This window comes from Castor canadensis, chromosome 4 (assembly GCF_047511655.1).
Source record: "Castor canadensis chromosome 4, mCasCan1.hap1v2, whole genome shotgun sequence".
Lineage (NCBI taxonomy): Eukaryota > Metazoa > Chordata > Mammalia > Rodentia > Castoridae > Castor > Castor canadensis.
In genome coordinates this window covers 129,798,672-129,824,176 of record NC_133389.1, presented here as the reverse complement: position 1 = coordinate 129,824,176, position 25,505 = coordinate 129,798,672, and the positions used below count along the sequence as shown (strand labels likewise).

The 25,505-nt window shown below is 39.5% G+C and overlaps 1 protein-coding gene across 5 annotated transcripts in view; it reads left to right on the top strand.

The window, feature by feature from the left end:
• The first annotated feature begins 19,576 nt into the window (after positions 1–19,576).
• The window catches only part of Nfe2l2 (NFE2 like bZIP transcription factor 2), a 31,761-nt gene continuing 25,832 nt past the window's right edge, over positions 19,577–25,505 (top strand). For 2 of the 5 annotated variants that reach the window (XM_074071162.1, XM_074071163.1), the window contains exon 1: positions 19,629–19,711. Coding sequence is in view for 2 of the 5 variants with exons in the window: in XM_020160711.2 (XP_020016300.1) it covers positions 19,667–19,711 (45 nt within the window). In the remaining 3 variants the exon portion in view is untranslated. Of the gene's footprint in view, positions 19,712–20,587; positions 20,862–25,505 lie in introns of those variants that run through there. The other 3 variants (XM_020160755.2, XM_020160693.2, XM_020160711.2) reach the window with 2 other exon arrangements.

The following is a 25,505-nucleotide window of genomic DNA, read 5'->3' as shown; positions in this document are numbered from 1 at the left end:
CAGATGTGGCAGTAGCTTCAGAAGCTGCATTGGCCAAGCCCAGCATTTTACTGATTAAGAAGCTGATATTTGGGTGCCAAAGCCTAAGTGTCTTTCTCTCTCTCTCTCTCTCTCTCTCTCTTTTTTTTTTTTTTTTTGATAGTACCGGGGTTTGAACTCAAGGCCTCATGCTTGCTAGTCAGGGGATCTACCACTTGAGCCATTCCACCAGCCCTTAGGTGTCTTGATTTTAAGTTGACCAACTATCCCAGTTTGTCTGGGAACGGAGTGTTTCTCTGGGATGAAGAACTTTCAATGTTCAAAACCACGAACATCATAGACAAACAGCAAGAGGTTGCCCACCTTGCTCAACTGGGAGCCCAAAACTCTTCTGCCTCTCTAGACAGGGACCCATGCTGCATAGTATAGCTCAAAAAATGCCAGATGGGTATTTTTACCAAGGCTTTTACCAGGCTGGTCCCTAAACGGTCAGTGTCCAGGCAGGGAGTTGGATGTCTCATGAGAGCAACCATGTTGTATCTGACTTATGACTGACTAAACTCTTAGTGTCCTGGGTCACAGCATTTGGGAGAGCTTGCTTCATGGAGTATGTCTCAGAAATGAAGCTGTGGTCCAGTGTATTGACAGACAAAGTGTTCAGGGAGAGTGCTGCTGGCAGGAATGGGGAAGTAGTGGGCTGGGGACAGAACAGCAGGGTGCCCCGTGCTACCCTCACTTCCTTTTTCAGATGTTTTGTCACTCAGAGGTTTTGAATCCTGCAATAAGCAGTCATCCTTGACCAATTTTGGACTTTTTTCCTCAAATGTCAAGCACCTAATTTTAAATTTTTCTTGGTTTTACTTTTTCTCCTAATCTATTTTGCCTCCAGCCCTTAGCTACTTGGCAGACATCTGCTTTCTGTATTGCAGGATCCAGCCTCTAGCTCATGCCCTATACCTATGGCTAGAATAAAGCAGAGTAGAAAAGAAGGACACAAGAAAGAAAGAATGCCAAGATCCAAGCCAGACAAAACTGCCAGATAGATTAATTTTTCTTTTCAATATTCTCTTTTCTATGTGCATTCCTTTAAGCTACCCTGAGCATCTGCATCTCCATTCCTCCCCCTACACACACTGCTAAAATCTAACGTATCAGTAATTCACCCCTGTTCTTAATCACCACTGAAATGTCCTTAGTGCATATGTAACAAATTTACTGATTAATGGTAGTTCAAATAAGAGGCAAAGGCCTTGGAGTGAATCTCAACTGTGACCTGTAGATGTAATACCACTCCTAGGATATCTTAATATTTTAATGAACCTAATTGTAGGGGAGGGATTTTGAAGTTGGGAGGAAGGGAGGTGATGGCTGGAGGCACAGTTTAGGATTATTTTGGGAAGAACCCTATGACAGGGGTTGCCAAATTTAACCAAGAAAAATAGACGATGGCTACTCAAATTTGAATTTCACATAAACAACAAATAATTTTTGGTATTAATATATCCATGGGACATACTTATACTAAAAATCATTTATTGTTTATCTGAAATTAAAATTGAACTGGGCATCCTATATTTTATCTGGCAACCCTATCTGTGACCTTTGATGTCTCCCACATACACAGCCTGTGCACTAAAGGGCCAGGATTGTTGTGGAGTGTGGAACAGTTTCCAAATGTCTGGCAGAAAAATAACAAGCCCATCAGGGAGATCATCATGGTACAATCAGGTGAAATTGCTGTCCCCAAAGTCAGGCGTGCTGGTGCTAGGGGGCATCTGAACCCTGACAGGATCACTCCTGATGACTGGTCAAGGTGCCAGGGAAGCGGGTGTGTCCTGCTGGATCCTTCCCAGAACATACAGTGTCTGGTTCCGGTGCTGACAATTGAGCCAACGGATAGCTGACACTCTAGGACATTATTTTTAGGTCTGAGGAAGGTGTGGCAAGGTTTTAAAAATAAAGTAATAGACATAGGGGAAATTACGCTCAAGAAGCTCAATCCTAGAAGTGAGCCCCAGATTAGGAAATGCAGCTCATGGGTTTGCTTACATCAGCTCTGTATCCGGAAGAGGTCAGTACCAGCAAGCTGGCTTCCATGCAAAAGTACCTACCACCCTACACGTCTACTTTTTTTTTTTTAATCTCAATAAACAAAGGTAATGCTACTAGCTTCAAGAAAATTGCTTTTACCACTCAAAATAATGTGGTTTTGTTTTGTTTTCAACTGATAGAGAGGCTGTTTTGTTATCTGTTATTGGCATCTGTACTGGACACACCTTGTTTGCACATCTAGATCTATTCTCAACCCTTTCTTACCCTGTTCTGTGCTCTAGAAAGCTGACTGTTAGGGATTCCCTTCCTCTCTGGATTCTGGTTAGGACCAGTCAATGGGAGACATGAGCAAGAGTTTGGAGGATGGGAGAACAGGAAGATCAGAAGACTAGAATAGTGACATGGGTGTTTATTAAATGGTCATTGTTACAATAGCCTGATAAGAAGTACCCAATAAAATGAGAATAGATGGATACTTCTTTAACATGATAAATTACATCTAGCTATGATTCTGCTTGATAAAGAAATGCTACAGGCAGCCCCTCTAACATTAGAAATGAGACAGGGTGTTTGCTATCACTGTCATTATAAAATTTTACTGAAGGTACTAGCAATCATAATTAGAACATAAGTACTTCAAGGGGGCTAGGGATGTGCCTCAGTGATAGAGTGTGTACTTAGTATCATGAGGCCTGGGTTCAATCCTCAGCGGCTCTCCCCTCCTCCCCCCAAAAAAGACTTCAAGTATAAAGATAAGAAAGGAAGAGATATATTTTCACTTTCTACAGATGATATGCCTATATGTTCCCAAGAGACTCAATGAAAATTATGATAAATAATAAGATAATCCAGTAAGGTAAAAAGATACAAAATTAATATACAAAAACCAATCAATCTCATATATACAACAATAACTTATTAGAAAATATAAGGATAGAGGAAGGACCTTATGTAAAGTAGCAACAATAAAAAAAAGGGAAAATACCAAGGAATAAATTTAACAAGAAATACACAAGCCTTATGTATGGAAAACTTTAAAAGAAAAAACCAATGGTCCCCAAAAGCTTTGAATTTGTAAAAGGACATATCTGGGTAGGAAAATTAAAAAGTGTTAAAATGTGAAATCTCTATATATTAATTTAATGTTTTACATAGTCCCAATAAAAAATATTTATTGTATTTTCATTTACTTTCCTCCTGAAGTTTATATTTATACTGGAATCAGAGAAAAATAGCTAGGAAAATCCTGGAAAGAAGAGAAATACGTGTGCTTGTGTGGGAGAAGGTATAACGATGAGCTCTACCAGACATGAAAACACACTGCAATCAGTCATTCTAACAGTGTGAGACCTGTCCATAAAGGGCCATACAGATCAGTGGAGAGGAGGGAGTGATATAGTACAGTCCCAGGGGAATGCAGGAGCTCATGTACGATGAAGGTGACATTGCAAAGTCACCAGGTCTAAGAGAGACTATAAATGCTGTAGGTGCAACTGAGGAGCTGTTATGGTTGGATCTTACATGATCCCCAAAGGCCCATGTGTTGAAGGTTTAGTTGACTATCTTTAAATGAAAAAAAAGATCAAACTAAAATTACTGGACTAAAACTATGAGAAAATTTCTTTGTAACCTGAAAGGTGTGTGTGACTAAAAATCTAGAAACCACTTAAAAATTAATAAACTCAATTATACAAAAAATAAAAAGAATTTCCATGTGGTAAAAAAAAATCATCATAATCAAGATTAAATGACAAATATCAAACTGGGAAAAGTATCTTCAATTCTTACCGCATGCAAAGTATTAATGTCCTTTATATACAAAGCATCAAAGCATTACAGAAATATATCAGATTAAAAAAAAAACTAAAGAACCCAATAGAAAAATAGGCAATAAATATGAATGTTTATATTTTCAAAAGTGTAAATCGGTACAACTCCATGGAGGGCAATTTGAAAGATCCATCAATCTAATTAGTACACATATCCTTGACCCAACTATCTTTTTAAACTGATTTATCCCATTAATTAATTGATTTAATCATATTATTACCATAAATATATGCAATTATTATTTATCAATTAAAAATAAAATTTAACTGCCAGACATCGTGGTACATACCTGTAATTCCACCTACTCAGGACATGGAGACAGGAAGACCTTGAGTTTGAGGCCAGCCCTATCTTAAACATAAAAAGAACAAAACAGAAACAAGGGCTGAGACCAGGTGAGGTGATGTAATCCCAGTTACTTGGGAGGTGGAGATTGGGAAGACTGAACTTTGGGACCAACATGGGCAAAAAGTCAGACAGACCCTATCTCAACAAAAAGCCAGGAATGATACGTGCCTCTTATCCTAGTTACCCAAGAAGCATAGGTAGAAGTCCAGGCCAGTCCTGGGCAAAAAACTTGACACCCTATCTTAAAAATAACTAAAGCAAAAATAGCTGGGGACATGGCTCAAGTGGTAGAGCCAAGCAAGTATGAAGTCCTAAGTTCAAACCCTAGTATACCCAAAAAAGGCTGGAGACAGACCTTGAGGCCCTGGGCACAATCCCCATACCACTAAACAAATAAATTTTTAAAATTTCAAATGACCTAGGTACAAAGCTATGCATTGGAGCATTACTTACAATAGGAAGACTAAATGCCTATGAATATGAAATTAGTTAAATAAATCATTATTCATCTATGCAATGGAATATTATGCAGCCATAAAAATGAAATACATAGAAAGAGAATGAGGATATACTAGCTATTGATATGGGATAGTCTCTAAGAGATTTTAAATGAAAAAATACAAGCTATGGAGTAATATGCACTATGTACTACATTTTATGTGAAACAGGAAAATATTTGAATATATTAGAATCCTATATATTTCTTTCTTTCTACTTCCTTTTTTTTTTTTTTTTTTTTTGCAGTACTGGGGCTTAAACTCAGGACCTTCACCTTGAGCCACTCCACCAGCTCTATTTTTGTAAAAGGTTTTTTGAGATAGGATCTCTCAAACTATTTGCCTGGGTTGGCTTCAAACCATGATCCTCCTGATCTCTGCCTCCTGAGTAGCTAGGATTACAGCTGTGAACCACCAGTGCCTGGCTAGAATCCTATATATTTCTGAAATTATTCCAAGAACTTAGTATTAGGAAATGGGAAAAAAAAGGGGGAGGGGAGCTAGTGAATGGGAAAATAGGATTGAAAGAGACTTTGTACCTTACTTATTTTATTACTTTTTATTTTTAAAATTATTATTTTAATCATACATATTTGTGGGATATAGTATGATAATTTAATAAGTGTATAAAAAGATCAGATTAGGATAGTTAGCATTTTCATCTCCTTAAACTTTTTAAAAACCTTTTATGGTTTTTAAAGATTTGAATCATGAAGAAGTATTCTTTATTCAAACATTAAATATGTAAAAAGCATTCATCAAAAAATCAAATAACACGGAAATACATAAGGTAGGAAGTAACAGTCCCACACCCCTAAACCTAACCCTCAAGAAAATTCATGCCAACGATCTGTTATATACCTTAAGGAATTTAGTCATTAAGAAGCAGATAAGAGACTTAAAAAAAAAATTACTAAGCAAGGAAAGCACATTGGGTCCTTGAAATCATGTTCTGGTGCTATCAAATCCACTTAGCCTAAAGAAAAGACACTGAAATAAAAGATCTTCTTCAGGTTCACAGGGAGCCCGTGGGCTTACATAGCACACCCAGTCTACATCAGCTCGGTTATATCTAAAATTAGAAGGGGAAAATAATTCTGAATTAGGTAGCAATTTAAAAGTGTATAGTAGCTGGGTGCTGGTGCCTCATGCCTATAATCCTAGCTACTTGGGAGGCTGAGACCCAGAGGATGGCAGTTCAAGAGGCCAGCCTATGCAAATAGTTCGTGAGACCCCTGGCACCCCCCATCTCCAAAATAACCAGAACAAAATGGACTGGAGGTGTGGCTCAAGCAGTAGAGTGCCTGCTTTGCAAGCAGGAAGCCCTGAGTTCAAACCCTAATCTCACCAAATAAATAAACAGACAGACAGACAGACAGAAAGATAAATAAAAGTGAATAGTAGAGGTCATTAGCTCTAATGGGTTAAATATTTTGTAGATTTGAAATTAAGACATTAACATTTCAGCAAATGAAAATGTTGATGCTATCTGAAAATTCTTGGCAGTAGTAACACAAAACTCAGCCAGCGAAGGTTCCTAAGTTACAAGCATAAAAATTTCTAAAGAATTATTCCTTATTTTCTACTGCCATCATTAAAAATTATCAAAAATATTTCCTAAGCAGAGCTTGATTTTCATCCTGCTTGTATAATAAAATGAACTTCACATTATAGAAACCTACTCAAGGTCATGTTCCTTCACATCAGAAAATTCCTAATGAGTATTATAAATATTTATTAACAAAAAGACATACAAGATGAAATATACAGCCTCTCCATTTCAACTTAATGCCAAGGTCTCTTGCCAAACCAGCAGTTGATACTTTAAAGCATGTGCTATAATAAAACATAACAAAACAGTGTTTATACAACACACTTTCCCATCATCATATAAAAGCATTGTGTTGATGTTAGAAGAAACTTTAGAATCAGCACGTTTACTCATGCAATCATTCATCCAGTTAACTAACATTTATTATTTATCCAGCTCAAGGACAGTAAAGAGTAATGACTAGGGTTAAGAAGATGGATAACAGACTCTAGTTCTTGAGGAACTGAAGTCTTAGCCAACTCCTTTATTTTTATCTTTAAGAATCTCTAGATAGCTCAAGTTCAGACCAGCATTTCTTTTCATTGTGTCAAATATCATGCATTTACAAAACCAACATTTGTAGGTTGGCAGTGATCTGGGGTTATGTCAATGTTTTTCACAATAGTCAGTTTTTGTTTTCAATCGATCATTTCAGAGGATCTAACTGCTCTTCATCTTCATAAGTAATTTTAAATATAGTGTGCCAGTTAGGCTCACAATAACCCTAACTTTACAGACTAGGAAACTGTGTCAGGGAGATCAAACAACTTTCCCAGAATCTCACAGCTAGTAAGCAACTAAACCCAGCTCTCTTTGTCTCTATTGCTTACCTTCCCCAAACCATAGTATTCAGCTGGAATTGTCAAAATGTAGGCGAGAGAATTGTATTAATACCATAAGAATTTATGAATGTCATTTGATTGTTAAAGCCTCAATTGCTTCACAGAGACTATCTTAGAGATAATTGTACTGTAAGTGAAAACAGTGTATTTCTGACGTTCATGAAGACCATGACATAGGATAACTTAGTTTTGATCATTACAATATCTTGCATTAAAATGGTCAAGGTAGTGCTGGAGGAGTGGCTGAAGTGGTAGCGTGCCCACCTAGCAAGGGTGAAGGCCTGGGTTCAAACTCCAGCACCACCAAAAAACAAAGCAAAACAAAAATCAATTTATGAGTGAAATTACTATTTTCTTCTGTTATGCTTCTTTATCTTTTATCCTCAAACCTTCCTATGACCTTATCTTTTGTTTGAACTGTTTTGCTCTGTCTTTTGTGTGTGTGTGTGTGTGTGTGTGTGTGTGTGGTTCTGGTGTTTGAACTCAGGGCCTACACCATGAGCCACTCCACCAGCCCTTTTTTCTGATGGGTTTTTTCGAGATAGGGTCTTGAGAACTATTTGCCTGGCTGGCTTCTAGCCACAATCCTCTTAATCTCTGCTTCCTGAGTAGCTAGGATTGTGGGCGTGAGCCACCTGTGCCCCTTGCTCTGACTTTTGACTATCCATTTCAAGTTTATTATGTCTTTAAAGATACTATAGTATTTTTATATGACATTACTATTTTTTAAAGGTATTCTTTTTTTAGTCCATTTGTGTGACTCTCCTTGAAACACTACTCTTCTACTTAAGGCTTCTGAGAAGCAAGACATTCACTCTTCTTTTTTAAAACTTTTTGGGGACAGGGTCTCACTATGTAGCCCAGACTGGTCTCAAACTATCGATCCTCCTGCCTCAGCCCCCCATGTGCTGGGATTGCAGACATGAGCCACCACACCCAGATCAAGACACTTACTTTTTAGTAAATTATCACTGTGGTACAAATAGTTCCAATTATGAGAGCCATCTATAGTAAACAAGATAATATGAGTAAAGTCCCATGATTGAAGCTGGCACTGACTGGCAATTGGCTTGAAGACCTTGGACCATGGAATCAAACCATAAAATCTGAATCCTGTTCCTTATAGGGATATTTTCCAAATTCACTCATGAAGTACTTTCAAGCAGATATAAATTTCTGCTCTTATAATTTATGTAGTTACATTGGGGGTTAATAGTAGAAGTTTGCTAAGCAGCAATCCAGGAGGAAAAAGAAAAGCACATTTTCTAAGCACTCTGATATACTTTCTTCCAGTCAGCTGCTAATCGTCCCTTTACTATGCCCAAACCAGTTACCACCATGAAAAATAAAATGATGCCATACACAGAAAAAGAAAAGGAAAGAAAAACGAATTTATGGAATTCTTAAATTGAATTTCAAGATAAAAATTATAACATAGTCATATGTGGTAGCCCACGCTTATAATCCCAGCACTCACGAGGCTTAGGTGAGAGGACAAGCTTAGGCTACACAGTGAGACCCTGTCTCAAAAATAAATAATAAATTTAAATACAAATCCTTATAGTATAGTTTATATAGCTTTATTATATCCCAAAATCATAAAATTGTGCTTTACCCTTCAAATTATGTCATATATGTAAGAAGCCAATGGCGAAAATTATAGGATAGACCATGATCCCTACATTGTTTAATTATTCACAAAGCACTGGGAGGTATTACATGGCCTACTATAAGCCAGTGAAAAGGGCAAAGGTTTTTGAAATGAACTAAACCCAGGATTTTACATGAGCTCTGCCATGGAACCTTAGCTAAGTTACTGAATTACAAAGCTACGTGACCTTGGCTGAATTCCTGCATCAGATTGAATTAGACTTAATCACCTGTAAAAGGGTTATTGAGAAGATTAGTAATGGCATATCTAAGGTGTCAGGATACAGAGCTTTGGATGTATTCAGTGCTTAATAAACTCAAGTTTTCATGGAACACTTCATACATTACACACTTTTTTTATTTTTATTTTATTTATTTATTTTTTTCTTTTATTATTCATATGTGCATACAAGGCTTGGTTCATTTCTCCCCCCTGCCCCCACCCCCTCCCTTACCACCCACTCCGCCCCCTCCCTCTCCCCCCCCAATACCCAGCAGAAACTATTTTGCCCTTATTTCTAATTTTACACACTTTTTTTATTAAATTGAATTGATTGTAAGAAGATCAAGTGTTGGTATTATCTGACTTTCTAACTAGAATGGATAACTGAAAAGACATATATATTGCTGTTGATAATACAGTACTTACTTTACTTCCCTAGAAGTCTGGATTGGGTAAAATTTAGAAACAAATGTCCCCCTAATATAGTCTATAGTGTCCAAAAGAAACAACCAATGAACTCCTATCTTATGAGTCAGTATTGTCACAAAACATCTATCTATTCAGTGTTGCGGGCCTTTAAAAAAAAATAAAACTGCAGTGATCTTTTCAGGATAGTCAGATGATTTTGGCCAATTTGATTAAAATTGTTTATGGTAACAACTAGGATTTCACAGGGAGAACAGTCAAGCAGGTAAAAGAAATAGGGGATAGTTGTTGCTTCTCAGGAAACAGGAAACATGAGTGGGATGAGTTGGTTCACCAATGCATGGTAGCAGAGGATATTCTTTTTTTTTTTGGTGCCTTATGCATGCTAAGCATGTGCTCTACCACTGAGCTGCACTCCAGATGCAGATGAAACTCTGCCAGCTGTAGCTTCTATTTTTAAGAACACAAATTTGCATTATGATGCATATTTTATATTTTGGATTTTTTACATGATTTTTATCAATAGTCAATGATTTTTCTTATCATAACTCTTCTTTGGTTATCTCACTGCAACGTTGCTAACTGTAGGGCACAATTCCTCCTCTCAGTGGATGTATAGAAAACATTACATTATACATTAAAACCGCTGTGCCATGAAAAAGTAGTCAACATCTTGGAAAATGCAAATTAAAAATCACAATTATGTGTATATATGTATATTTTATAAAATTAGAAAATATGTAATATGTGGGCTAGTGGAGTGGCTCAACTGGTAAGCGTGCCTGCCTAGCAAGTGTGTGGTCCTGAGTTCAAATTCCAGTTCTGCCAACAAAAGAAAATATGTAATATTAGACTCTCTCTCTGTACATAAGTTAATATATACTATATATTCAAAATATATATAATTAAAATTGCTATTCCAGGTAGTCTTGTTTAGGTTGGGGAGGACCTTGAACTCTTTTTGGAGGGACTGGGGTTTGAACTCAGGACTTCATGCTTGCAAAGCAGGTGCTCTACCATTTGAGCCATACCTCCAGTCCTTTGACCTTGAACTCTTAATAGATTGCTGGTGGGAATGTAAAATGGTACAGCAACTTAGAAAAAGGTCTGCTAATTCTTATAAAGTTAAACATACTCCTGACATGTGGCCCGACCATTTTGTATCTAGGTATTTTACCAAAGAGAAAAGAAATGTTTGTTCGTACGAAGACTTGTACATGAATGTTCAAAAACTTCAGTTGTAATACCTAAAAAATGGAACCAACCCAATATCTATCAACATGTGACAGATAACAAATTCTAATATATTCACACAATGTAATATATGACAAGGAAGTAACTATTGATAAATGCAGCAACATAGATGAATCTCAATTCTGCCAAGTGAAAGAAGCCAGATTTTAAAAAGTCCATATTATATGATTCTATTTATGATATTCTAGAACCTCAAACTAATCCAGAATGACAGAAAGTAGATCAGTGGCTGCCTAGGGAGGAAAGTGAGGCTGGACGAAGCAGGATTAAAAGTGAGACAAAAGTGAGTTTCTCACGGGGGTGTAGCTAGCGCAGAGTGCTTCTCTAGCAGGCGTAAGGCCCTGGGTTTGATCCTCGGCAACACAAGAAGCTGCTTCTGGAGTGATGAATGTGTTTATGACCTTGATGGTGATGATGACTTCCTATGAGTGCGCATGTATAGTTACCAAATTGTATACTTCGCCAGTATATGTCATTTATTTTCTCAGTTAGTGAGGTATCGCGATAAGGCTGGCTTTTTTTTCCTTAAAGAAAATTGCCTAGCATGTGAGAGGCCCTGGGGTCAGTGAACCCCTAGCACCTCCCTACCTCTCCACCTCAAAAAAAAAGAAGAAAAGAAGAGAGAGAGAACAAGGAAGGAAATTGTGTTGATTTTGCATAAAAAGAAAAGAGAAACCCTGGCTCTTTGCCATTAGGTTGAATAGATCAATTGCCTGCTTCTATGTGATTTTTAAAAACAAAATGTTATCTATCTATCTATCTATCTATCTATCTATTTATTTATTTATTTTTGTGGTACTGGGATTTGAACTCAGGCCCTTGAACTTGCTAGGGAGGCACTCTACTTCTTGAGCTATATCCCCAGTCCAACTATAATGTTTTATTACTAGATTGTAAAAGACCTTGAAAATACAATGCATATTTAACTCAACTGGGTCTTCCCTCAACCCAGCATGGTGCCCCTCACTAAATATTCAACTGTTCTATGAACTATTCAATATATTGTATATGTTTGGCAAAACATTTCAAAATAACACTCCTGACCAAATTTCCTAATTAACCCTGCATTTTTGTTTTTGTTTTTTTACTATTCATGGGACACAGCAGATCTTCATGCTTAAGCATGAAATTCTTAAGAACTTTGAAAGACTGGTGGTAGGTTTCAAGCAGTAGAGCACCTGCCTAGCAAGTTCAAACACCAGTGCCATCAAATTAAAAAAGTAATAAATAAATAAATAAATAAATAAAACCCCACTTGAAGTCAGTGACTTGCTCAGCAACTTACTAATTCCTTAACCACAGGTACAATTATCTACGCTTTGCAGGCCTCAGTTTCCTTAATTCTAAAGCAAAGGTAATAATGTACCTGCGTCAGATTTTTTGAGAGAATTAAATGAACTAAATTATATAAAGCATATGATCCCCACAATCAATAAATATTTATTGGAGTTTTTTTTTGGGGGGGAAGTGTTGTCACCATTCATAGTGCTAATATGTTGTAGAGAAATAAAGAATCTAAAAATTAGGGTTAGGATACCTAGTAAAGGATACATAGTAAATGTTATCAGGAAAAAAGACAAGAGAATTAACACATTTATCAACACAAGTTTTTTACGTTTATGAACTTCAGAGACTGAAATATTCCATCTTTCATCAGGAGAGAGGAATGTGATAAACAGTAACCTGAATCTTACCAGGAGGGAGGAAAAATGCTACACTAACGTTGAACTTCAACTGTATGGTAAGTGTTTTAGAAGCATACAACTAGAAGAATTTATCAGAAGAACTGCAAGGATTGCTATAGCTTACAGTCCTGTCAGTATATTTTATACCTTGTTCTCAGACCCTTTCACTGAAAGAGAAAAATAAAAACCCTGCCATTAGTGGAGGGACTAGCAAGTAGCAAACTTCCCATTTCCTTTTTCCCTGCCCTTCACTGTAAAGTTCTTAAATGTAGAAATCCTGTTCTCATATTTGTTTGTAAGTTTCTTCTCTAGTGAAAAATATTTTATCATTCTGTCCACAGGGAATTAATTAAACAGAATGTGGAAAAATGTAACCTTCAGGGAGCTTTGCTGAGAGTTCTCTTGGTAAATAGAGCACAAGCCAAGAGCTGACAGAGATCTGCCCTTCCTTGGACTAAGCCATTTGGAACCAGCCATTTTCAGATAATAATTTTCTTGCTTTCAGCAAGTCACTTAAAATTGTTACATTACCTTCTGATTAATAATATTGGGCCCAATCATATCTCCTCGATTTGTAAGGAATATTTACAAAGTATATGCAATAATTATTATATCATTAATAATTCCCTCCAAAAATGACATGCTAGTATGTAGATAAAATTTACATCTTTAGGTGTGGTTCAGTGTAGGATATGCCTTCAGAAGTCCAACCCAATTTGTTTTGTGGGAAGAACATAACATCAAGAGGCTGAAATTTTCCTGTTTCTGTCAATAGCTAGCTCTGAGACCAATGGTGACTACTTGACCCCTCAGTTCTCTGGGATATAAACAAGATTGAACTGGATCTGAGGAAAAGTACCTAGTAAGTGCTACCACTCTATGCAATTTTGAGCCCAGGGAAGACATTGTTAATAAATCATTGAACTTTCCTGCCAAATTGGGTTTGATCCTTAATGAAAGGGAAGAGTGGGGGATTAAGAGAATGGGGAAGCCACTTCTGAATACTTGCCAGCAAAATACTGTAGGTAGCCATTGCTTATAGATCAGAGCTGGCAATCAAAGTGATATTTACTTGCCATCTCTGGACCAGAAGATGTCCAAAGTTTCTTTTACCAAAAATACTATTGAAGGGACAAAATGAGAGTCTATGGAATAAAAACAAATGGAATCTTAGCCAATCTTACTTTCTAGCCTTCGAGAATGTTACACACTTTGTTTGCAAGACCTGTTCGTGAGGATGCTCTGCTCTTTCATTCACTGCATTTGGATTTTTGTTTTCCAAAATGAAAAGTTTGTTTTTTCCCTTAATTCCAAAAATATTTTCTGTAAAGTTCTGAAAACAGAAAAATACAAAGGTGAAAGTGAAAATTATTTGATATTCTACCCTCATTATTAATATTTGCAAATCAGTGTTGTAAGTATATCTCTAGGCCTAAATATTTTTCTGTATTTTGAGCCTCCAACCCCCACAGCAGTGTTACATATGGGCAACTTTGTGAATTGCTCCAAAGCTGCAGTTTTTAATCTTAACTCATAAAATTTCATCTTTGTCTCAGAACTCCTATTCTGCTGAGCGAAACTGCAAATGTAATAGTAAACTGAAAGAGAAAAGGATCTCTAGACCCTTAGCACAACCACACCTCAAGACATGGTTGAATTCTCCAGCCTGTACTCAAGTAAATATAGAATGGAAAGACTTGCAAAGGTTATGGTTAAAATTCAATTTGAAAATAAAATAGACCTAGTGGCTTGGGAAAAAAGCAAGTGTTCTCCCCTTTCCCTCGTACCTCACCCCTATCTTTTTTCCTTCTTATTATAAAAGTAAACTATGTTTACTTAGGAAAATACAAGATAGGCAAAAGTGAGAAAAATAAAATCATCATTGGTTAACATTTTGGACATATCCATTCAGGCTTTTTATCCTTATGCATATATATTTATATAGCTACAAACACATATATTCAAAAGAACTCTTTAGAAGCCTGTTTTTTGAAGAGAACACCCACAGAGTGGGAGAAAATATTTGCCAACTATACATCAGACAAAGGACTGATAACCAGAATATACAGGGAACTTAAAAAACTAAATTCTCCCAAAACTAATGAACCAATAAAGAAATGGGCACGTGAACTAAACAGAACTTTCTCAAAAGAAGAAATTCAAATGGCCAGAAAACACATGAAAAAATGCTCACCATCTCTAGCAATAAAGAAAATGCAAATTAAAACCACGCTAAGATTCCACCTCACCCCTGTTAGAATAGCCATCATCAGCAACACCACCAACAACAGGTGTTGGCGAGGATGCGGGGAAAAAGGAACCCTCTTACACTGTTGGTGGGAATGTAGACTAGTATAACCACTCTGGAAAAAAATTTGGAGGCTACTTAAAAAGCTGGACATCAATCTACCATTTGATCCAGCAATACCACTCTTGGGGATATACGCAAAAGACTGTTACTCCAGAGGCACCTGCACATCCATGTTTATTGCGGCACTATTCACAATAGCCAAGTTATGGAAACAGCCAAGATGCCCCAGCACTGACGAATGGATTAAGAAAATGTGGTATCTATACACAATGGAATTTTATGCAGCCATGAAAAAGAACGAAATGTTATCATTCGCTGGTAAATGGATGGAATTGGAGAACATCATTCTGAGTGAGGTTAGCCTGGCACAAAAGACCAAAAATCATATGTTCTCCCTCATATGTGGACATTAGATCAAGGGCAAACACAACAAGGGGATTGGACTATGAGCACATGATAAAAGCGAGAGCACACAAGGAAGGGGTGAGGATAGGTAAGACACCTAAAAAACTAGCTAGCATTTGTTGCCCTTAACGCAGAGAAACTAAAGCAGATACCTTAAAGCAACTGAGGCCAATAGGAAAAGGGGAACAGGTACTAGAGAAAAGGTTAGATCAAAAAGAATTAACCTAGAAGGTAACACCCACGCACAGGAAATCAATGTGAGTCAATGCCCTGTATAGCTATCCTTATCTCAACCAGCAAAAGCCCTTGTTCCTTCCTATTATTGCTTATACTCTCTCTACAACAAAATTAGAAATAAAGGCAAAATAGTTTCTGCTGGGTATTGAGGGGGGGGGAGAGGGAGGGGGCGGAGTGGGTGGTAAGGGAGGGGGTGGGGGCAGGGGGGAGAAATGACCCAAGCCTTGTATGCACATATGAATAATAAAAGAAAAATGAAAAAAAAAAGAAGCCTGTTTTTTTTTTTTCTTTCCTTGCTGCATTGCTGTTTCTGCAGCACACTATTTTTATTATGAACAGGAAGCTACACAAGTTAAAACTGGCTTTGTAGATAGCAGCTCTTTGTACCTGTAGTTTGCATAGTGAGGTGTGCAAACTAGGGAGCTAAGGTTATGGGTGTGTTTTGAAATTAACACACCAATTATTTGAACACTGCTGTGCTGGAGTACAGTTTATTCACTGGGCAGGTTACTCCTCAAGTTCAAACTCCCTCAGCAGACATTCAGCAAGCATCTTATATAACTGATATAAATGAGGCCACGTCAGGGTCAGAACCTCGGAATGCATTTATCACATCATTTACTTGATGAGATGCCCGTATTCTTTAAATGTATTTTAATAAGGAGAATATCTCACCATCATCCTTCTATTGGTATAAAACTAACTCATGATGTGATGAAGTCATTTTCTTTACATGTAGCAATAAATATGTATTATGGGAGAGATACCTTCCTCATTCCCAGGGAAGTTCTTTCTTTTCTGAGGGTCTGAGGCTGTACTTAATCACTAAGGACTGTCCCTATATGTGCTCCCAGTGATGGAAAACAAATGAAAGCATCCAAGAGATGTCCTGATTCTGATATTCAATATATGCTATTTTGGTTATCTAGTGCTGTGAAACTAACCACCCCAAAACATAGTGATTGAAAATTTATTACAGCCTCTCATAGTTCTTTGAGTTGAGTGGACTAAGATAACTGTCTTGCTTGCAGTTTCTCACATGTGGTTGCACTTGGATAGTGGTTGGATCTGGAATCCTCTCATAGGTTGACTAGGTGGGCTGGAAGGTCCAAGATGGTTTCTTTGTTCACTTGTCTAGTGCCTGGGTTCACATAGCCTTTCCACTCAGTTTCATCCTGTGTGGCTTCTCTTTCCATCAAGATAGTCAAACTTCTAAGGTGATGTCTGACTTCAAAGAGTATAAAATTGAGCTGGAGAAGTGGCTCAAGTGGTAGAGTGCCTGCCTAGCAAGTGTGATGTCCCAGCACCTCCACCTCCCCCCCCCCCAAAAAAAAGAGTATAAAATAAAATTGAAAGCTGTCAGGCCTTTGTTAGGCTTAGGCTGAAACCTGGAGGTGTGGCACTTCTAGTCTCCTTCTGTAAATTAAAGCAAGTTTCAGGGCCAGCCTTGACTTCATGTGGGTGGACCACACATGCACCTCATGTGTGCATTTGTATTTGGAGGGGTGGTTCATTGGATACCATCTTTGGAAACTTGCTACCCAATACGCAGGACAAAGTAGAATTTCAGCTATAATTCCTTAGAGTATGAATGTTTTTTGGCTCTAACACAGAAAATAATCAAGGGGAAGTGATAATAAAAGGAAGAAGTCCTGCAATAATGAGGATTTTGCAACTGTTGGTACTTTCTTAGATCTCACAACTTGGTAGGTTAGAGTAAGAGAAGGTAGAACGACGAGTCAATGCATCACCATTATCCACAGTGTGTGTTCCCTTAGAAGCCTTACTTGATGGCACTTACTTTTTGTGAGCCACGAGAGCAAAAGGTACCACAATTCTGATATCTCAAGCAAGCATGGATGGCTGTCTTTTCAAATCAGTAAAAAGTCAGCCATCAGTGCAAATGTACAAGGGTATGTGAAACCCTTGAGGGAAATGTACAAGTAATGTGAAACCAATTAGGGAAAAAAATAAAATAGTAAGGCTATGGGTATAGATCAGTGCCTAGCATGTGAAGTCCTGGGTTGGATCCCAGCACAAGGGGGAAGGAAAAAAAAAAAAAAGCTGAGAGCTTGGCAATAAATGGGCTCCCCCGGCACCAGGACAGAAGAGAAAAAATAGCACCTCCTCTTTCCTGCTCCCCTGGTGCTTTTCAACATGCAGCATTCTGTGCCCTCACATGAAGACAACTGTATTTGTCTGCAAAGACTGGGAACCTTAACATGGGTGGTCTGAGACAGGTTCCCTTCTCTTATGCTGAACCATCATTCAAGGGAAAAGAGTTTTTTCTCAGTGTTTATTTTTCTTTCTTTAGCATGTTCAGACTCTTATCATATTCCTCTCCTCCCTTTGAAAATATGTATTCTGCAGGTGCCTGAAATAATATACTCCCAGCAAACTGCAGTTTTGTAAAGGTAATGATTACTTCATTCATGTAAACTCAATGGAAATTTTGTTGCTTAACAAGGAAATACCAAATACTTAAAAATCCTTCAGGGCAGTAACTGTGTTATATATGGCTTTGGTATCTTCTACCTCCTGGGCTTATTGTCTACCTTCTTTGATGAAGTAGTTTTAGTAAGTAACCTGAATTGTTAACACTATGTTCTTGTCTCCTGTGATGAAGAAATGTCTTTTCATTATTATTTCTTTGACTTTTTTGTCTGATTCTTTGTAAATAATTTCTCCCAAGCTTGTTTTCAGTGCGCAGATCACTTGCTGGCTTGTCATCTAACAGATGAAAAGGTTTAATTCAAGTTGAAGAAGCTTGCTTCAATTACAAGGGATTAATTTAGGCTCCAATTATCTCAAGGAGTATTTGAGCATACAATTTTAGAAGTAAGTCCTGGGAGTGTCAAATTACGCAACCAAGAGAAAGTTAACTTCTTTGCAGTTTTGGGGGAGTTGATCTGCTATAGTCAGACTTTTTTTTGGACAGGTTTTTTGAATGAAGTAAAACCACTGTTGGTACTGTTTGCTTCACCTGGTTTTGAATAAATTCTAGAAGATAGAAAATGCAAACCAGGTTTGTTAGAAAAATTGTTTATCGTAAGAGAAAAAAACCCTCAAAATCATTTATCCTCTTAAAACTTTTAAGAGTTTATAATATTTGCTTTCAAATTCTTGGAAGTTTTCTGTGCACAATGATTTTTTAAATATTTTAAATATAAGAATACATACTCATTGTAGATCAAAACAGAGATGAAAAATCATGGTTTTACAACTATTAATATATTAGTAAGCATTCTTCAATTCCCCCCTCCCCATGCACGTTTCTACCAAACGGGCCCACTTACTATACATTTTACCATTTTATAAGTTGGTCCGTGGAAGAGAGGATCGCTGAGTAAACCCAGGAAAAAGTAACTAAAGCAAAAAGGATTGGGGGACATGACTCAAGCCGCGAGCTCAAAACCGCCAAAAACCTAAAACAAAAAGACCCTAAAAACAACAAAAACTTTATCATGAAAACTGAAGTCAGTACAGGTTGTAGCTCAGAGACCGCTGCAGGAGGTCATCTGCAGCAAGGTTTGTGCGCTTTGGCGAGAAGAAGCGCTGCGGCGTGGGCAACGCCGATCCGCCGGTCCTGGGCCACCTCAGCCGGCGTGAGAGCGAGCGCGGGGCGGCCAAGGCGTTCAGGGTGACCGCGAGCACGCGCTCCCCGCGTGGCCCGCAGCTCCTGGGCCGGGCTCGGCCGCCCAGCTCCGGAGCGCAGCTGCTGCCAGAGGGCAGTTGGCGGTGCACTCGGCCAGGCCCCAGCCCCCAGGCCGGCGCCACGCTTGGCCGCCGCGTTGAGATAAAGCGGGCAAGGTTCTGCAACTCCAAATCAGGGAGGAGCAGCCGCGATACCAGCGCCGGGGTTCCGGGAGCCTTCGTCCCAACTGTTTAAACTGATCGAAGCGCCAGAGCCCGAGCGACCTTCGGCAAACAACTCTTTATCTCCGGGGAGAGAGCACAGCCTTGGTGCAGGGAGGGAAACAGCGCCGAGCCCGCGGGGCGCACGGTGTCCCCCTCCCGGCACTCCACCCTGTGGGGCCCCAGCCCACAGGCCCTCGGCCGCCCCACAACGCAGCTTCTTGCGTCAGCGGCCGCGGGGGCGGGGGATTTTCGGAAGCGCGGACCGCTGGGGAAGAAAGGGGCCGGGCTCTGGCCCCGCCCCCCGGGGGGCGGGAGGCGGAGCGAGCAGGAGGCTGGCCAGACACTCCGGCAGAGTAGCCGAACTGTAAGTGCCTGGGAGTTCCGAGGAGCTGTCGCGGTCACCGTCGCCGCCAGTGCCGTCCTGTCAGCGGGCACAGGGTCACCGTCGGGGTTCCCTAGCGCACGAGCCGCACTCAGCATGATGGACTTGGAGCTGCCGCCGCCGGGACTACAGTCCCAGCAGGTGCTGTCCGGACCCTGGAACCCCGTGGTGGTGTCGGGACAGGGTCAGGGGCGCAAGGGGGCCACGGTCCGGGAGGGACACCCAGAGCTGGGACTACAGCGGCCGGGCACCGGAGCCACTGCGCTTGTGCCGGGGACTGTCGGGGGGCGGGGGGCGGGGGAGGGGGGGTCGGGCACCGTTGAGGCAGCGAGAGGAGTGGAGGCGCGGCCGGGTGTCCTTACCGTCAGCGGGGCCTGCCCAAGGGTGACCGGGCGGGGGGCTGGAGGGACGCCCCCGCGCGTGAGGCGAGGAAGTGACGCTAGCCACCACCCCGAAGCTGGGACGCCGAGCCCCGGCATGGCCTTCGGAGTTTGAGCGGCCTCTGGGGCGGTGGGACTGGAGGGGCGGACACTAGTGGTCTGAGCCGGCGCGGCCCGGCCCTTTCCGGGGCTGCGCAGCAACCCATCCTCGGAGCCCACAGAAATGTGCCTAGTCACGGGGCCGCTCTTGGGGGAGCTGAGGTCGCCTTCGCCCTGAGACCCGAGCCCCTCCTCTGTCGCCGTGTCAAGCGACTTCGGCAGGCGCCGGCTGCGGCGTGGCGCGCTCTCCCTACTCGGCCGTCTGTGGGCGCCTGTTCGCCGAGTAACCCGCCAGTCCCTGCAATCGCCCCTGGTCAGCGTAGATCTAGAAAGCCCAGCCCCGGGGGGCGGGGAGAAAGCCAAAAGTTTCCTGAGCGCTCGTACGCCTCGACGGGCGGCGGGCGGGCGGGCTGGGCTCTGTGCGTTCCCTCGGGCCCCGGTGGCAGTGTGGTTCGGACTCCAGGTTGGACCCTGGCACCGCGGCGGGCAGTGCGGACGAGGGCGACGGACTCAGGTTTGAGTCGGCCGCACCCCGGCTTCATCTTCCGAGAGCGGTGGCTCCCAGTGGGCAGCGTGCGGGGCCCCAGCCTCTGTGACAGCGGCCGGTTGGCTGTCACGATGGCCCTCAGTTGGCCCTTTCCTGCTTTATAGCGTGCAAGCCTCGCTGCACTTGGGCCAAGGGACAAGTTGGAGCTGTTGATCTGTTGCGCAATTGTTATTTTCCCCAGGGCGGCTTTGTCTTGGGATTTAGCATTACAGAATTGCAGTTCCAAAATGTGTAAGGCAGGATATTCTGTTCTGTGCTACGATGGGTAAGAGTTTCGATCGTAGATTAGAACTTCTGTTGCTTTTAGGCTGTTACTAATTTTTTTTGCTTTCAATTATTATTTCTCCTATAGGTCATTTGTATGTTTTTTTCCTTTTCTGTTTGAGAATTTGCCTCCTCAGTTTCTTAGCATTGTTCCCTGTCTTTTGTAAGGGCGAGGGTGGGACACTTATGTTTCATAATACTTTGCTAATAAGTTTTGTTATTAAAGTGAAAAACGTTTCTGTTCATACTTCGTAGAAACGTTTAAAGGAGTAGATGTTTATATTGCCATTTTTTAAAAATTAGGTTTTTAGAAAAAACAGTTTAAGGAAATGTGTAACTTGATAGGACAGTAAATTTGTTTATGCTCCTAAATGTAAAGTTTTAGGCTGATGGAGAAGATCTAATGTAAAGTTTTAAGTTACTGACAATGTATTAATTCTGCTTTTCCTCCTTTAAAGTTGTTTGTCTTGAATTTGGCTCCAGAGATGATTGGGATCTTATTCTCCAGGTTCTCATTAGTATGACGAAGTAAATTTAATTTTTTCCTGTTCATTAGTAATATAGGAATGCTTGTTTGACCAAAGGGTACATGATGTAAATGAACTTTGGTTTTTAAATCTTCCTATCTTTACTGTGTAGTATAGCATTCCAGCCAAAAAAAAAATGCATAAAACATATGTACTGCTTTCTCTTACATGTGAATGTTTCAGTTGTTTGATAAGAATAACTGCTTTTCCACATTTGAAATCAGACACCAGTTTTCATATTGGAAGACTGAAAAAATGAAGTAAAATTTAGAAACAATTTCATTCTATAATTTATGTTAAAAGTCGTTTGTAGTCCAGAAGGATTTGAGTAGAGTCAAAGATTTGAACAAAAGTTAGAGAAGCTCTCCAGGTGTGAAGTGGTACTTGGGTACAGGTTTTCACTTTGTGAGAAGAGGAAGTGTGGATAAACTGAACAATATGGAGACCCTAAGATTCTGTATCTCCATTAGGTGGGAAGAACCATCCATTACTCTTTTTTACAGGCGTCTTAGAGAGATAAAATACTTTTGTAGATGAGGGATGAAGTTGATCTTGGTCTACACCAATGAGATTATTTTTTTAAAAGTCAGACACAAAGACAAATAGGATAGGCCCCTCATCTCCAGAATGAATGGTAAGCAAAAAACAACTTTTAGACTTTTTAGATATGTGGAAAATCTCTTGAGACATTGCGGAAGCAGCATGGAGGAGAATAAATGCACAACTCACACAGCTTTCTGCCTTAAAAATAACTAGGGACATTTTGAAATCTCTTGTTAACTTGGGTTCTTTAACACAAGCAGACAGCTGTTCTTTCTTTAGGATTACCAGGAAGAGTTGAAAGCCAAATACTTTGTTTTTCTTAATATTTTTAATTCAGGATAAATTATACTTAAATAACCTGTGTGAGGAAAGGAGCCCTTCTGAAATGTAGGCTTTTTTTTTTTCTGGGCATGTCTTCTGACTTGACTAAACACATACAAAGGAGGTTTTGCATAAAGAATATTCCTCCTTTAATTTTTCCTTAAGCCTGGATTAACTTTTCAGTGTGCAGGAAGAATTTGGCACTAAGATAATAGAAAGCTGTTGGGCACTTTTCTGCTTGTCAGGCAATATGACAGTTGTCTCACATGCTTAATTTTATCGTAATCTTATGGAAAATACTATTGTCTCTGGTTTTCAGGTTAGGAAAGAGGCACACAGAGAGGCCAAGAGTCCTTGAGGTGACCCAACTGTTGAGTGACTGAGGTAGGATTCAAACCTAGGTAGCCTGACTCTAGAGTCTCCAAATCACCACTTCTAAACTGAACCAAGACTAGTTAAACTTTAAGCAGGAGAAAAAAGCAAAACCCTTAACAAGTGGGTAGATTGAGGGGAAACTGGAAGGAGAAGCAAGAATGAAAAAGATTAATGTCTACCTTGTCCACTCATCAAGGAGTTTAATAATCATGTGAGGGAAGTGAACCTTGTTAAATACAGTAAGTAAAGCTGTTCGTGGAGTGGTCCTTTTCAAGAAAGACAAAGAAAGGCCTGGGTGGATTTTATTTAGAGAGGACTGTTTGTAAATATAATGATTATTTTTAAAATTCCTGGGATTTTTTTGAGATTCCACTTCACATTTTCCAGCAACTGTTTTCTTTTTTTCTTAATTAAATCTGTTAGCTTCTGGAGTCTTTGCCTTTATTTGTCTTGTTAGTTGGTATAGTCTCAAGTTCCACTGACTCTTATTTTGAAGTACTGATCAAAAATAAGTTTGGTAGTGAGAATGTGTAGAACAGTGTGACTGATAGAGTTAGACTAGTTTGAAGGAAAGTGGGTAGATTAGGGGGGAATTTGAGTTGAAAACAGCTAGCAAAAACCTGTTGGCTCAAATTAAACACAAATTTCCTGTTTGGGCCTTTCTGAATTGAAGCAAACATAAGGGCTCAAGTCTATCTAGTTGAAGTTTCCTTGGAATTTTGAGACTGGTACATTTGAAAATTAAATATTTCTTAGTCTTTATTGTTAAATAGTTTTAGGAATTACTGTCTAAGTTGTCTGAGTTAAATATGCTGCAAAACTTTTACAGTTAGGTGGATGATTTGCCTAAAAGTTGGTGTGGGTTAATTCTAGGGTATTTAAATACCTGGCCCAGCCACTTCTGAAAGTGAACTTGACATCTGTTGAACACCAGGGTGTATGTGGCAGGTTACTAGATGTAGTAATTAACCTGCCTGTCCTTGTCTGTGGCTGTAGAAATGTATGTGTAAATTTACTGTAAAATGGAAAATAGAATATGTATTTTAATAACCTGACTAGTTCCAGGAGTTACTGAAATTTCATTGCCACTTGCTTTTAAATAAGTGCCAACAAACATTTGTTAAAAGAGCTTTAAGGTATAGGCCAAGATTTCACAATTGATACTGGTATGTTTTCTGGAAATGAAAGCAAAGTATCTTCATGTGTATAATATTTACATTCCAAGTAATTGGAAAAACACAACTGGTCTTCTTTTTTTGTGTGTGTGGCACTGAGGTTTGAACTCAGGACCTTCACCTTGAGCCACTCCACCAGTCCTATTTTTGTAAAAGGTTTTTTGAGATAGGGTCTCGTGAATTATGTGCCTGGGTTGGCTTCGAACTCTGATCCTACTGATCTCTGCCTCCTGAGTATCTAGGATTATAGGCATGAGCCACTGGTGCCCAGCTACGACTGATATTATTACACTAACCCCTATACAAAAGCAAAAAAGACTTTTAAACAAAATCCTCTCTAAAACTGGATGTTTCCATGTCTTAGCCCCTGCCATATTAAACACTTTTTAAAAAATTTTTATTTTATTCATATGTGCATACAATATTTGGGTCATTTCTCCTCCCTTACCCCCCTTACCCCTCACTACTGGCAGAAACTATTCTGCCCTTATCTCTAATTTTGTTGAAGAGAGAGTATAAGCAATAATAGGAAGGAACAAGGGTTTTTGCTAGTTAAGATAAGGATAGCTATACAGGGAGTTGACTCGCAACACTTTTAACTGTATTAAGAATTTTAACTGCTTGAGCAGCACCTCCAGCCCCTGAAGATCTTTTTGTGTACGTTAGAGTGTAAGCTTATTTAGCCTAGATTATGGCAGTAGTGAAGACAAATCTATTATATGGGTAGAATTTAGAGCATTAAGTTTATTTTTCAAAGGGCCAGTTAATAGGTGACTCTTGAGTGTCACTACAATCCATCAACAGTCTACATTCTGAAGGATATGTTCAAAATTCCTTGGCAATACTGAGCACTCATTCTTTTTATATAGACTGGGATTTTGAGGTCTGTGGACTTTGGGGTCTATAGAAACAGCAGCCCTAATAAGATATGACTTTTATTGCCTTTTAATATCAGAGAAGAAAAATGATTGGGAAAGAAAACATTTGTTTTCTATATTACTTAGTTATCTTTAATGGCCTTTAAAAATCTTTCTTGATAATTGTCTTACCTGTGTTTCCATGTTTTTCTTTTTCTCTAGAGCTAGATCATAAGCTCCTTGAGAACTAGGCATACCATTTATTTTAAGTGAGCTATATTTCACATTCCATACAATTCAGTGGTCTAGTACATTAATATTTGTGCAACCAACACTGTGACCATTGATTAATACTCCCCCAAGAAGCCTCATAGCCATTTAGCAATCACTTCTATTTTTTCCCAATTCCCTTAGCCCCTAGTCACCACTCAGTTATTTTTTTCTCTATAGATTTGCTTATTCTAGACATTTCATATAAATGGAACCATTTTGTGACTGGCTTCTTAGCATAATGTTTTCAAGATTCAACCTTACTGGGCTGGTGAAGTGACTTAAGTGATAGAGTGTCTGTCTAGCAAGTGTGAGGCCCTGAGTTCAAGCCCTAGTACAGTACCACTAAAGGAAAAAAAAAAGATTCAATCTTACATGGCTTGCTATGTCTTCATTCCTTTTTATTGCTGAATACTATTCCTCTGTATGGATAAACCACATTTTATTTATCCACTCATCATCAGTTGGTGGACATTTGAGTTATTTCCACTTTTTATATTTCCTTTTGTTTCCTACAACAGTGATTATCATGCTTTGTTGTGTATTAGTATTCCTTAATGAGAATCTCTGGGGGTGG